The sequence below is a fragment of the Lampetra fluviatilis genome, chromosome 68 (assembly GCF_964198595.1).
Source record: "Lampetra fluviatilis chromosome 68, kcLamFluv1.1, whole genome shotgun sequence".
Lineage (NCBI taxonomy): Eukaryota > Metazoa > Chordata > Hyperoartia > Petromyzontiformes > Petromyzontidae > Lampetra > Lampetra fluviatilis.
In genome coordinates, this window is record NC_136342.1 from 3,799,926 (window position 1) to 3,814,925 (window position 15,000).

Genomic DNA, 15,000 nt, shown 5'->3' on the forward strand with positions numbered 1-15,000 from the left:
ATGTGTTGTTGTGGTGGTGGTTGTGGTGGTTGTGGATGTGTTGTTGTGATGGGGGTTGTGGTGGTTGTGGATGTGTTGTTGTGATGGGGGTTGTGGTGGTTGTGGATGTGTTGTTGTGATGGGGGTTGTGGTGGTTGTGGATGTGTTGTTGTGGTGGTGGTTGTGGTGGTTGTGGATGTGTTGTTGTGATGGGGGTTGTGGTGGTTGTGGATGTGTTGTTGTGATGGGGGTTGTGGTGGTTGTGGATGTGTTGTTGTGGTGGTGGTTGTGGTGGTTGTGGATGTGTTGTTGTGATGGTGGTTGTGGTGGTTGTGGATGTGTTGTTGTGATGGGGGTTGTGGTGGTTGTGGATGTGTTGTTGTGATGGGGGTTGTGGTGGTTGTGGATGTGTTGTTGTGATGGTGGTTGTGGTGGTTGTGGATGTGTTGTTGTGATGGGGGTTGTGGTGGTTGTGGATGTGTTGTTGTGATGGGGGTTGTGGTGGTTGTGGATGTGTTGTTGTGATGGTGGTTGTGGTGGTTGTGGATGTGTTGTTGTGATGGGGGTTGTGGTGGTTGTAGATGTGTTGTGGTTGTGGTGGTTGTGGATGTGTTGTTGTGATGGGGGTTGTGGTGGTTGTGGATGTGTTGTTGTGTTGGTGGTTGTGGTGGTTGTGGATGTGTTGTTGTGGTGGTGGTTGTGGTGGTTGTGGATGTGTTGTTGTGATGGGGGTTGTGGTGGTTGTGGATGTGTTGTTGTGATGGGGGTTGTGGTGGTTGTGGATGTGTTGTTGTGATGGTGGTTGTGGTGGTTGGGGATGTGTGGTTGTGGTGGTTGTGGATGTGTTGTTGTGATGGGGGTTGTGGTGGTTGTGGATGTGTTGTTGTGGTGGTGGTTGTGGTGGTTGTGGATGTGTTGTTGTGATGGGGGTTGTGGTGGTTGTGGATGTCTTGTTGTGGTGGTTGTTGTTGTTGGTCGGTTGTGGTGGTTGTGGATGTGTTGTTGTGGTGGTGGTTGGTGGTTGTGGATGTGTTGTTGTGATGGTTGTTGGGGGTTGTGGTGGTTGTGGATGTGTTGTTGTGATGGTTGTTGGGGGTTGTGGTGGTTGTCGATGTGTTGTTGTGATGGTTGTTGGGGGTTGTGGTGGTTGTCGATGTGTTGTTGTGATGGTTGTTGGGGGTTGTGGTGGTTGTGGATGTGTTGTTGTGATGGTTGTTGGGGGTTGTCGATGTGTTGTTGTGATGGTTGTTGGGGGTTGTGGTGGTTGTCGATGTGTTGTTGTGATGGTTGTTGGGGGTTGTGGATGTGTTGTTGTGATGGTTGTTGGGGGTTGTGGATGTGTTGTTGTGATGGTTGTTAGGGGTTGTGGTGGTTGTGGATGTGTTGTTGTGATGGTTGTTGGGGGTTGTGGTGGTTGTCGATGTGTTGTTGTGATGGTTGTTGGGGGTTGTGGTGGTTGTGGATGTGTTGTTGTGATGGTTGTTGGGGGTTGTCGATGTGTTGTTGTGATGGTTGTTGGGGGTTGTGGATGTGTTGTTGTGATGGTTGTTGGGGGTTGTGGATGTGTTGTTGTGATGGTTGTTGGGGGTTGTGGTGGTTGTGGATGTGTTGTTGTGATGGTTGTTGGGGGTTGTGGATGTGTTGTTGTGATGGTGGTTGTGATGGTTGTTGTGATGGTTGTTGTGGTCATTTTGGATGTGTTGTTGTGGTGGTTGTTGTTGGTCGGTCGGTTGTGGTGGTTGTGAATGTGTTGGTGTGATGGTTGTTGGGAGTTGTGGTGGTTGTGGACGTTTTTTTGTGGTTGTGGTTGATGTTGTGGTGGTTGTGGATGTCCGGCTGGTGCCTTCACACGTCCTCCCTCCCTCACCTCCCTCCCTCACCTCCCTCCCTCACCTCCCTCCCTCACCTCACTCCCTCACCTCTCCTCCCTCCCTCTCTCACCTCCCTCCCTCTCCTCCCTCCCTCCCTCCCTCCCTCCCTCTCCTCCCTCCCTCTCCTCCCTCCCTCACCTCCCTCCCTCTCCTCCCTCTCCTCCCTCCCTCCCTCCACCTCTCCTCCCTCACCTCCCTCCCCTCCCTCCGCTCCCCCCAGGCCTGTCGACGCGCTCGTCACTGCTGGCGCGCGTGCAGATGGAGCCTCGCGACGGAGACGACGACGACGACGACGACGACGATGAAGACGGCGGCGGCGGCGACGAGGACGACACCGAACTCGCCGCCATCGTCGGCTCGGGCGACGCCGGCGTCTTCCAGCGCTACGGACGCTCGCCGGCTCACCGCCGCAATGCCGCGGCCGTGGCGGCTGCGGTGGCGCCGGGCCCGCCGCCCATGCGGGAGCCCCTCATCCCCGCCGTCACCCGGCCGGCCAAGGAGCGCGCCGCCGCCGTCGGCAAGGCGGAGGAGTCCGGCGAAGCGCCGGCGCGCGGACGCGGCGGCGGCGGCGGTTCCGCCAGGAGGCCCGGCACGGCACGGGTGGCGCCCGCCGTCGCCGCGGAGGAGCCGGCGACTTCGGCGACTTTGGCGCCGGTACCCCCACCGGCACCGCCGCCGCCCGAGGTCGGCTTCTTCCTGCACTCGCCGCCGCCGTCGCCGCACCGCGAGGGCGGCAAGGGGGCGCGCCGAGAGGCCTCGCCGGACGGCACTGGCAGCAGCCACGGGGACGTCGCCTCCATCAAGGGTGAGGGGGTGGGGGGGGTGGGAGGTCGCGGGGGGGGGGGGGGCGCCAGGCGGCTGAAACGCAGTGCGTCGGCACAATGGGGGGCACGGTTAATCACCGTCCGGTGAATGAATCAACCGGCGTTGTTAACCGCGACCGGCCAGGTTTCTGCTCGGCGTTACAGAGCTCCCGGCACCGTCGCCCTAACGCTGGCGCCCCAACGCCGTCGCCCGCCCCTCCGTGTGCGTGCGAGCAGACGACAGCCTCTCGGACCCCGAGGAGTCGAGCAAGCTGGGCGAGGAGCTCACGGTGAAGGAGTGCCCGGGCAAGGAGGAGCCGCGCATCGCCCGCGGCTCCGCCGCCGCCAGCCCCAGCCCCAGCCCCAGCCCGAGGAGCCTCAGCGCCAGCCCCAGCCCCAGCCCCAGCCCGGCGCCGAGCAGCGTGACGGGCGACAGCAACCCCTCGTCGTCCGCCCGCCTCACCAGCTTCGCCGAGCGCAAGCTGCGGCGCTTCAACAGCGCCGAGGCGGGCGGTGCCGGCGGCGGTGGCTGCGGCACGTTCCCGCGCCGCGCCAGCAGCAGCAGCTCCCAGCGGACGACGCCCGAGGGCTCCGAGTGCGTGGCCGCGCCGGTGCCGCCGCCGCCACCGCCGCCGTCGTCATCGGCGTGGCCCAGCGCCTACGAGGAGGAGGAAGAGGAAGAGGGGGAGGAGCTGGCGGCGTTGCCGGCGGCGCCGGCGTTGCCGGAGGACGCCCGGCGCGCCCAGCGGGAGGGCCAGCTGGCGGCGGAGATGGTGCAGCTGCGCATGCGGCTGGAGGAGAAGCGGCGAGCGATCGAGGCGCAGAAGCGGCGCATGGAGGCGCTGTGCGCGCGCCAGCGTGAGCGTGCCGGCAAGGCGGCTTTCCTGCACGTGGTGCGCAAGGCGCACGGAGTCCCCGTCGCGACCAGCGGCGCCGTCGTCGGACGTTCCTTGCGCGAGGTAGGAGCTGGGGGGGGCGGGGGGGGGGGGGTGCTCGTGACGTCTCCTGCGTTACAGAGTCTAAATGTTTGTGGAACAGCGGAGGAGTCGGAGGAGCTACGGTCGTGTGGCGATTGCGGTGACGGCGGGTATCGCTACGCGGCAATACTGCTGGGACCCCGGCCCACACCCACCCCCCTCGTGTGCCGTGCCGTGCCGGCCTTCATAGGTGCTGCTGCTGCTACTTGCTACTAACAGCACTTGCTCCCAACAGGGGATCTGTGTCTTGGTTGACATGATGATGATGGGATCTGCGTCTTTGTTGACATGATGATGATGGGATCTGCGTCTTTGTTGACATGATGATGATGGGATCTGCGTCTTTGTTGACATGATGATGATGGGATCTGCGTCTTTGTTGACATAATGATGATGGGATCTGTGTCTTGGTTGACATGATGATGATGGGATCTGTGTCTTTGTTGACATGATGATGATGGGATCTGCGTCTTTGTTGACATGATGATGATGGGATCTGCGTCTTTGTTGACATGATGATGATGGGATCTGCGTCTTTGTTGACATGATGATGATGGGATCTGCGTCTTTGTTGACATGATGATGATGGGATCTGCGTCTTTGTTGACATAACGATGATGGGATCTGCGTCTTTGTTGACATGATGATGATGGGATCTGCGTCTTTGTTGACATGATGATGATGGGATCTGTGTCTTTGTTGACACAACGATGATGTGATCTGTGTCTTTGTTGACATGATGATGATGGGATCTGCGTCTTTGTTGACACACCGATGATGGGATCTGTGTCTTTGTTGACATGATGATGATGGGATCTGTGTCTTTGTTGACACAACGATGATGTGATCTGCATCTTTGTTGACATGATGATGATGGGATCTGCGTCTTTGTTGACACAACGATGATGGGATCTGTGTCTTTGTTGACATGATGATGATGGGATCTGTGTCTTTGTTGACATGATGATGATGGGATCTGCGTCTTTGTTGACATGATGATGATGGGATCTGCGTCTTTGTTGACATGATGATGATGGGATCTGTGTCTTTGTTGACATGATGATGATGGGATCTGCGTCTTTGTTGACATGATGATGATGGGATCTGCGTCTTTGTTGACATGATGATGATGGGATCTGCGTCTTTGTTGACATGATGATGATGGGATCTGTCTTTGTTGACATGATGATGATGGGATCTGCGTCTTTGTTGACATGATGATGATGGGATCTGCGTCTTTGTTGACATGATGATGATGGGATCTGTGTCTTTGTTGACACAACGATGATGTGATCTGTGTCTTTGTTGACATGATGATGATGGGATCTGCGTCTTTGTTGACATGATGATGATGGGATCTGTGTCTTGGTTGACATAATGATGATGGGATCTGCGTCTTTGTTGACATGATGATGATGGGATCTGTGTCTTTGTTGACATGATGATGATGGGATCTGTGTCTTTGTTGACACAACGATTATGGGATCTGTGTCTTTGTTGACACAACGATGATGGGATCTGTGTCTTTGTTGACGTAATGATGATGGGATCTGTGTCTTTGTTTACTGATGGGATCTGTGTCTTTGTTGACATGATGATGATGGGATCTGCGTCTTTGTTGACGTGATGATGATGGGATCTGCGTCTTTGTTGACATGATGATGATGGGATCTGTGTCTTTGTTGACATAATGATGATGGGATCTGTGTCGTTGTTGACATAATGATGATGGGATCTGTGTCGTTGTTGACACAACGATGATGGGATCTGTGTCTTTGTTGACATGATGATGATGGGATCTGTGTCTTTGTTGACACAACGATTATGGGATCTGTGTCTTTGTTGACACAACGATGATGGGATCTGTGTCTTTGTTGACGTAATGATGATGGGATCTGTGTCTTTGTTGACACAACGATGATGTGATCTGTGTCTTTGTTGACATGATGATGATGGGATCTGCGTCTTTGTTGACATGATGATGATGGGATCTGCGTCTTTGTTGACATGATGATGATGGGATCTGCGTCTTTGTTGACATGATGATGATGGGATCTGCGTCTTTGTTGACATGATGATGATGGGATCTGCGTCTTTGTTGACATGATGATGATGGGATCTGTGTCTTTGTTGACACAACGATGATGTGATCTGTGTCTTTGTTGACATGATGATGATGGGATCTGTGTCTTTGTTGACACAACGATTATGGGATCTGTGTCTTTGTTGACATGATGATGATGGGATCTGTGTCTTTGTTGACATGATGATGATGGGATCTGTGTCTTTGTTGACACAACGATTATGGGATCTGTGTCTTTGTTGACATGATGATGATGGGATCTGTGTCTTTGTTGACATGATGATGATGGGATCTGCGTCTTTGTTGACATGATGATGATGGGATCTGTGTCTTTGTTGACATGATGATGATGGGATCTGTGTCTTTGTTGACACAACGATTATGGGATCTGTGTCTTTGTTGACACAACGATGATGGGATCTGTGTCTTTGTTGACGTAATGATGATGGGATCTGTGTCTTTGTTGACACAACGATGATGGGATATGTGTCTTTGTTTACTGATGGGATCTGCGTCTTTGTTGACATGATGATGATGGGATCTGCGTCTTTGTTGACGTAATGATGATGGGATCTGTGTCTTTGTTGACACAACGATGATGGGATCTGTGTCTTTGTTGACACAACGATGATGGGATCTGTGTCTTTGTTGACGTAATGATGATGGGATCTGTGTCTTTGTTGACGTAATGATGATGGGATCTGTGTCTTTGTTGACACAACGATTATGGGATCTGTGTCTTTGTTGACACAACGATGATGGGATCTGTGTCTTTGTTGACGCAACGATGATGGGATCTGTGTCTTTGTTGACATGATGATGATGGGATCTGCGTCTTTGTTGACACAACGATGATGGGATCTGTGTCTTTGTTGACGTAATGATGATGGGATCTGTGTCTTTGTTGACACAACGATTATGGGATCTGTGTCTTTGTTGACATGATGATGATGGGATCTGCGTCTTTGTTGACACAACGATGATGGGATCTGTGTCTTTGTTGACGTAATGATGATGGGATCTGTGTCTTTGTTGACACAACGATGATGGGGTCTGTGTCTTTGTTGACATGATGATGATGGGATCTGCGTCTTTGTTGACACAACGATGATGGGATCTGTGTCTTTGTTGACGTAATGATGATGGGATCTGTGTCTTTGTTGACACAACGATGATGTGATCTGTGTCTTTGTTGACACAACGATGATGTGATCTGTCTTTGTTTACTGATGGGATCTGTGTCTTTATTGACATGATGATGATGGGATCTGCGTCTTTGTTGACATGATGATGATGGGATCTGTGTCTTTGTTGACATGATGATGATGGGATCTGTGTCTTTGTTGACATGATGATGATGGGATCTGTGTCTTTGTTGACATGATGATGATGGGATCTGTGTCTTTGTTGACATAATGATGATGGGATCTGTGTCTTTGTTGACGTAATGATGATAGGATCTGTGTCTTTGTTGACACAACGATTATGGGATCTGTGTCTTTGTTGACACAACGATGATGGGATCTGTGTCTTTGTTGACACAACGATGATGGGATCTGTGTCTTTGTTGACGTAATGATGATGGGATCTGTGTCTTTGTTGACACAACGATGATGTGATCTGTGTCTTTGTTGACACAACGATGATGTGATCTGTGTCTTTGTTGACGTAATGATGATGGGATCTGTGTCTTTGTTGACACAACGATGATGTGATCTGTGTCTTTGTTGACACAACGATGATGGGATCTGTGTCTTTGTTGACGTAATGATGATGGGATCTGTGTCTTTGTTGACACAACGATGATGTGATCTGTGTCTTTGTTGACACAACGATGATGTGATCTGTGTCTTTGTTGACACAACGATGATGGGATCTGTGTCTTTGTTGACGTAATGATGATGGGATCTGCGTCTTTGTTGACATGATGATGATGGGATCTGTGTCTTTGTTGACGTAATGATGATGGGATCTGTGTCTTTGTTGACACAACGATTATGGGATCTGTGTCTTTGTTGACACAACGATGATGGGATCTGTGTCTTTGTTGACGTAATGATGATGGGATCTGTGTCTTTGTTGACACAACGATGATGTGATCTGTGTCTTTGTTGACATAACGATGATGGGATCTGTGTCTTTGTTGACACAACGATGATGGGATCTGTGCCTTTGTTGACACAACGATGATGGGATCTGTGTCTTTGTTGACACAACGATGATGGGATCTGTGTCTTTGTTGACACAACGATGATGGGATCTGTGTCTTTGTTGACACAACGATGATGGGATCTGTGCCTTTGTTGACACAACGATGATGGGATCTGTGTCTTTGTTGACACAACGATGATGGGATCTGTGTCTTTGTTGACACAACGATGATGGGATCTGTGTCTTTGTTGACATGATGATGGGATCTGTGTCTTTGTTTACTGATGGGATCTGTGTCTTTGTTGACACAACGATGATGGGATCTGTGTCTTTGTTGACATAACGATGATGGGATCTGTGCCTTTGTTGACACAACGATGATGGGATCTGTGTCTTTGTTGACATAACGATGATGGGATCTGTGTCTTTGTTTACACAACGATGATGGGATCTGTGTCTTTGTTGACACAACGATGATGGGATCTGTGTCTTTGTTGACATGATGATGATGGGATCTGTGTCTTTGTTTACTGATGGGATCTGTGTCTTTGTTGACACAACGATGATGGGATCTGTGTCTTTGTTGACATGATGATGATGGGATCTGTGTATTTGTTGACATGATGATGATGGGATCTGTGTCTTTGTTGACATAACGATGATGGGATCTGTGCCTTTGTTGACACAACGATGATGGGATCTGTGTCTTTGTTGACACAACGATGATGGGATCTGTGCCTTTGACACAACGATGATGGGATCTGTGCCTTTGTTGACACAACGATGATGGGATCTGTGTCTTTGTTGCCACAACGATGATGTGATCTGTGTCTTTGTTGACACAACGATGATGGGATCTTCGTCTTTGGATGCCACAGGAGCGCTCGGTGAGGGAGGAGACCGCCAGCTCCAGGAAGATGCAGCTGGAGTCTCGCCGCGAGACGCGGGGCAGCGGCGACGAGTGCGACGACGCCGTTACCAGCGTCACCGCCGCCGGCAACGACGGAAGAGGAGGCGGGGGGATCGGCGGAGTCGGGGGGGTGCCGAGAACTCCGCGCCACGCCGGCTCGTGCCGCGACCCCGACCCCGCCAAGCTCACCGAGCTCGAGATCCGGCGGAACATGGCCGCGCTGCGTCAGCGCTGGCTGCGGGAGCGGACGCCCGGCAAGGCCGCGGCGTCGGCTCAACAGCAGCAGCAGCAGCAGCATCGTCGGCGTGACGTGGAGGAGGAGGAGGAGGGGGAGGAGTTCGTGGCGGCGGTGGCGGCGATGGTGGAGCAGGATGAGGAGGAGGAGGAGGAGGAGGCGGCGGTGGCGGCGGCGGCGGTAGCGGACGGCGCGCCCGAGTACAACCGCTCCATCGAGAAGCTCAACGAGACGCTGTGCGTCCTGCAGCTGGAGATGCAGCGGCTGTCGCAGCAGCAGGAGGTGCTGCTCAGCCTGCCGGCGCTGTCGGCCGCGGCCGCAGCCGCCACCGCCACCGCCCCCCCGCAGCAGCAGCAGCTGCCGCAGCGGACGGGCCGGCGCGTTGCCCCACCCTCGCCGGTGCAAACCGGGGACGGAGGTGCGTGAGTGTGCGCATGCTCGTGTCGGTGTGTGCGTGTTGGTGTTGGTGTGTGTGTGTGTTGGTGTGTGCGTGTGTTGGTGTGTGCGTGTGTGTGTTGCTGTTGGTGTGTCTGTGTTGGTGTGTGTCGGTGTGTTGGTGTGTGTGTTGCTGTGTGTGTGTGTGTCTGCGTTGGTGTGTGTGTGTGTGTGTGTGTTGGTGTGTGTCGGTGTGTTGGTGTGTGTTGGTGTGTTGGTGTGTGTGTTGCTGTGTGTCGGTGTGTGTGTGTCGGTGTGTTGGTGTGTGTGTGTTGGTGTGTATGTGTTGCTGTACGCGTGGTGCTGGCCACCCACCCACCCCCTCGTGTACCACAGCGCCGGCCTTCACAGGTGCTGCTACTCGCTAACAGCACTTGCCCCAACAGTCTGTTACAGTCTAAACTGGTGTTGGAGTGGGGGAGGATCTTTGTCTCTGTGATGTGGTGAGGGGGGGGGGCGTGGGGGGGGTGACTCAGAGCCACCGCGGCAGAGGTCGCAAACGGGTTTTGATTCCTTACCCGTACCCGGTCGCAAACGGGTTCCCTACCCGTACGCTACCCGAAATGAGTGACAAACGGTGACTCACCAGTGATTCACGGCCTACCTGTACCCGTACCCGGCTGCACCAGGGTCGCAAACGGCTACCTGTACCCGTACCCGGCCGGGTACGGGTAGCCGGGTATCTGGTAGGGTACGGGTATCGGGTAGGGTACGGGTATCGGGTAGGGTACGGGTATCGGGTAGGGTACGGGTATCGGGTAGGGTACGGGTATCGGGTATCGGGTAGGGTATCGGGTAGGGTACGGGTATCGGGTAGGGTACGGGTATCGGGTAGGGTACGGGTATCGGGTAGGGTACGGGTATCGGGTAGGGTACGGGTATCGGGTATCGGGTAGGGTACGGGTATCGGGTAGGGTACGGGTATCGGGTATCGGGTAGGGTACGGGTATCGGGTAGGGTACGGGTAGCCGGGTATCGGGTAGGGTACGGGTATCGGGTAGGGTACGGGTATCGGGTAGGGTACGGGTAGCCGGGTATCGGGTAGGGTACGGGTATCGGGTACCCGGTTGCGACCTCTGACCCGCGGTGCTCCCTCGCCCGACGTTCCCGCTTGTTGCCGCAGGCGCCGTCTCCTCGCAACGGGTGGCGCCGGGCCTCCGCCGGGGTCCCTCCTCCACCGCCACCGCCGCCACCAAATCGTGGCCACGGGGCGTGCGGCCGCAGGAGCTGAAGCTCCAGGGCGAGGCCGGGAACCGTCCCAACCACCACCACCACCACGGCCCGGCGTTGGCGTCGCCCGTCGCCAGCCCCCACCAGCACCAGCAGCAGCAGCAGCAGCAGCAGGGGCGCCCTGCGGCCACGCCGCCCCCGCCGTCTCCGCGCGTCATCTCGCCCCCTCGGGACGTGGACAGCCTCCCGCACCTGCGGCGCGTCGGCGGGAGGGCCGCCCGGCCCGCAGCCGCCGAGCCCTTCCGCTTGCACGACGAGGGCAACGCTCGGCGCGGGCCCGGCAGCAAAGGCGGCGGCGGCGTCGGCAAAGTCGGCGGCGGTGGTAGGCCCCAGTCGCTGGACTTGTCGGACGGCGCGGGGCGAGCGATGGAGGAGGAGGAGGCGGAGGCGGAGGAGGGCAGCCGCGGCTATTACGGCGACTGCGGCGATGAGATGGAGGAGGAGGAGGAGGCGGGGAGGGAGACGGACGGGGAACCGAAGAACCGGTCGACGCTCATCGAGGTCGACCTCGCCGAGCTCACGGTGGCCGAGCTGGAAGGATTGGTGGGCGCCGGCGGCGGCGGCGGCGCCGGCGGCGGTGACTCGGAGCAGCTGGACCTGTCGGGGGACGTCCCCGGCCTGGGATTCTTCTACAAGGTGAGCGTGAGATGGGGTGAGCGTGAGAGGGGTGAGCGTGAGAGGGGTGAGCGTGAGAGGGGTGAGCGTGAGAGGGGTGAGCGTGAGAGGGGTGAGCGCGAGAGGGGGTGAGGGAGCGAGAGAGGGGATGAGCGAGTGAGTGAGTGAGTGTATGAGTGAGTGAGCGGTGGTGTGTGTGCAGGACGAGGTGCGTGGCGAGGACGAGATGGCGAAGAGGGCGAGTGAGCGAGTGAGTGTGTGTATGTGTGAGTGTGTGAGTGAGTGTATGTGTGAGTGAGTGTATGTGTGAGTGTATGAGTGAGTGTATAAGTGTGTGAGTGTATGTGTGAGTGTGCGAGTGAGTGAGTGTGTGAGTGAGTGTGTGAGTGAGTGTGTGAGTGAGTGTGTGAGTGAGTGTGTGAGTGAGTGTGTGAGTGAGTGTGTGAGTGTATGTGTGAGTGAGTGTATGAGTGAGTGAGTGTATGAGTGAGTGTATAAGTGTGTGAGTGTATGAGTGAGTGTATGTGCGAGTGAGTGAGTGTGTGAGTGAGTGTGTGAGTGAGTGTGTGAGTGTATGAGTGTGTGAGTGAGTGAGCGGTGGTGCTGTGTGTGTTCAGGACGAGGTGCGTGGCGAGGACGAGATGGCGAAGAGGAGGGCGAGTGAGTGAGTGAGTGAGTGTGTGAGTGTGTGAGTGAGTGTATGAGCGAGTGAGTGTGTGAGTGAGTGTGTGAGTGTGTGAGTGAGTGAGTGAGCGAGCGAGCGAGAGAGGGAGTGTATGAGTGAGTGTAAGAGAGTGTTTGTTTGCGGTGGTGTGTGTGTGCAGGACGAGGTGCGTGGCGAGGACGAGATGGCGAAGAGGAGGGCGAGTGAGCGAGTGTATGTGTGAGTGAGTGTATGTGTGAGTGTGTGAGTGAGTGTATGCGCGAGTGTGTGAGTGAGTGAGTGTGTGAGTGAGTGTATGAGTGAGTGTATGAGTGTGTGAGCGAGTGAGTGAGTGGTGGTGGTGCTGTGTGTGTGCAGGACGAGGTGCGTGGCGAGGACGAGATGGCGAAGAGGAGGGCGGCTTTCCTGCTCAAGCAGCAGCGCAAGATGGAGGAGGCGCGGTCGCGGCGCCTGCGGCTCGACGCCGACACCGAGATGAAGCGCGAGGAGGCCCGGTGAGGGACGGGGGGGGGGGGGTGTGGGTGGGGGGTGTGGGTGGGGGGGTGTGGGTGGGGGGGGGTGGGGGGTGTGGGTGGGTGTGTGGGGGTGGGGTTGTGTGGGTGGGTGGGTGTCAGTGTGTGTGGGTGGGGGTGTGTGGGGGGGTGTGTGTGGGGGTGTGGGGGTGGGGGTGTGTGGGTGGGTGTGTGTCAGTGTGTGTGGGTGGTGGTGTGTGGGGGGGTGTGTGGGTGTGGGGGGGGGGTGTGTGGGTGTGGGGGGGGGGGTGTGTGTGGGGGTGTGTGGGTGTGTGTGTGGGTGGCTGTGTGTGGGGGGGTGTGTGTGTGACACCACGTGTGTGATGCGTGTGTGTGTGTGTAACACCACGTGTGTGATGCGTGTGTGTGTGACACCACGTGTGTGATGCGTGTGTGTGTGTGTGACACCACGTGTGTGATGCGTGCGTGTGTGACACCACGTGTGTGATGCGTGTGTGTGTGACACCACGTGTGTGATGCGTGCGTGTGTGATGCGTGCGTGTGTGACACCACGTGTGTGATGCGTGCGTGTGTGACACCACGTGTGTGATGCGTGTGTGTGTGACACCACGTGTGTGATGCGTGTGTGACACCACGTGTGTGATGCGTGCGTGTGTGACACCACGTGTGCGTGCGTGCGTGCGTGACCACCCCGGCCCGCTCAGGCGCAAGGCGGACGATGACCGCACGCGCAAGGAGGAGGAGAAGGCCCGCAAGGAGCTCATCAAGCAGGAGTACCTGCGGCGCAAGCAGGACCAGCTGCTGGAAGAGGCCGGCACCGCGCGCCCCAAGGCGGCGCCGCCGCCGCCTCACGTAAGGCCCCACGCCCGCCGGCAGCGGCCCAAGTCGGTGCAGCGGGAACACGGCGGCCTCGCGGGGGGCTCACCACCCGGCAAAGCGCCCTCCGGTGAGGCGGCTCGCTCGCCACCATCGCTCACTCACCTCCATTCCTCACCTCCATCGCTCCTCCCTCCCTCACCTCCATCGGTCACTCACCCTCCATTCCTCACCTCCATCCCTCACTCACCTCTATCCCTCACTCACCTCCATCGCTCACTCACCTCCCTCCCTCACCTCCCTCACCTCCATTCCTCACCTCCATTCCTCACCTCCCTCACCTCCATCCCTCCCTCACCTCCCTCCCTCACCTCCATCTCTCGCTCACCTCTCCCCCTCACCTCCATTCCTCACCTCCCTCCCTCACCTCCATCCCTCCTCCCTCCCTCACCTCCATCCCTCCATCAATCCCTTCCTTCCTCCATCAATCCCTCCATCAATCGCTCCCTCCCTCCATCTGACCGCCCTGTAGGCTTAGGGGAGGCCCAGGGCCCGTTCAGATAATCGCTGGTGGCCGTGAGCCGGTGACCGCCGGTGTTATAACGGCAGAACGCCAACGCGGTCGTGTGCGGTGTAACGGGGCGTGGCGGGCGGTGTAACGGACTCGCCCCTCTACCACCCCCCCACCCCCCCCCCCCCCGGTGCAGTGGGGAACCTGAGCCGGGCCGAGTCCGGATCCACCAACTCAGTGGCGACGGCGGCCACGGGGGACACGGCGGAGAGCGCACACTCCGGCGTGCGGCCGCATCGGTGAGCCGCCGTGTGTGTGTGGTGTGTGTGTGTGGTGTGTGTGTGTTGTGGTGGTGTGTGTGTGGTGTTGTGTGTGTGGTGTTGTGTGTGTGGTGTTGTGTGTTGTGTGTGGTGGTGTGTGTGGTGTTGTGTGTGTGGTGTTGTGTGTTGTGTGTGGTGGTGTGTGTGGTGTTGTGTGTGTGTTGTGGTGTGGTGTGTGTTGTGTGTGTTGTGTGTGTTGTGTGTGTGGCGTGTGTGGTGGGGTGTGTGTTGTGTGTGTGGTGTGTGTGGCGTGCGTGTGGCGTGCGTGTGACGCCCACGCGTGTGTGCATGTCCCGCGTGTGCCATGTGTGCGCGTGTGTGCGTGTGTGAGTGCCCCACGTGTGTGTGCATGTGTGTGTGCGTGTGTGCGCGTGTGTGTGTGCGTGTGTGCGTGTGCGCGTGTGTGTGCGTGTGTGTGCGTGTGTGTGTGTGTGTGCGTGTGCGTGTGTGTGCGTGTGTGCGTGTGCGCGTGTGTGTGGCTCACAACAACGAGCGGAGCGGCGGGCGGCTAAACGCAGTAACTTGGCACAGTGTAGGGGGCACAGGTGGTGCATCTGCCGGTCATCTCAGTCAGTCGCACTATTGCTCCTGCAGGGTCTGTCCCATGACCTCCTCCTGCCAGCGGGCGTTCGACACTTCACGTGATGGCCTTGAAGTGCACTTAGCCTGGCACAGCACCACATGGTGGTGTTGTGGCAGGCTAGGTGGCGGTGGTGCTGTGTGTGGTTGTAGTGGTTGACGTGGTGGTGGCGATGGCAGTACTGCTGTGTGGTGGTGGTGGTGATGGTGGTGGTGACGGTGGTGCTGCATCTGGATGGTGGTGGTGGTTGACGTGGTGGTGGTGGTGGTGGTTGTTGACGTGGTGTTGGCGGTGCTACCGCTGTGTGTGGTGGTGGTGATGTTGGTGCTGCATCTGGATGGTGGTGG

At 56.6% G+C, this 15,000-nt stretch overlaps 1 protein-coding gene across 1 annotated transcript in view; it reads left to right on the top strand.

The window, feature by feature from the left end:
- The window catches only part of CAMSAP1 (calmodulin regulated spectrin associated protein 1), a 57,588-nt gene that overhangs the window by 35,949 nt on the left and 6,639 nt on the right, over positions 1 to 15,000 (top strand). The window contains 7 exon segments of the mRNA XM_078882921.1: positions 2,071 to 2,655; positions 2,891 to 3,612; positions 8,743 to 9,427; positions 10,568 to 11,310; positions 12,311 to 12,447; positions 13,131 to 13,372; positions 13,950 to 14,052. Coding sequence (XP_078739047.1) covers positions 2,071 to 2,655; positions 2,891 to 3,612; positions 8,743 to 9,427; positions 10,568 to 11,310; positions 12,311 to 12,447; positions 13,131 to 13,372; positions 13,950 to 14,052 — 3,217 coding nt within the window.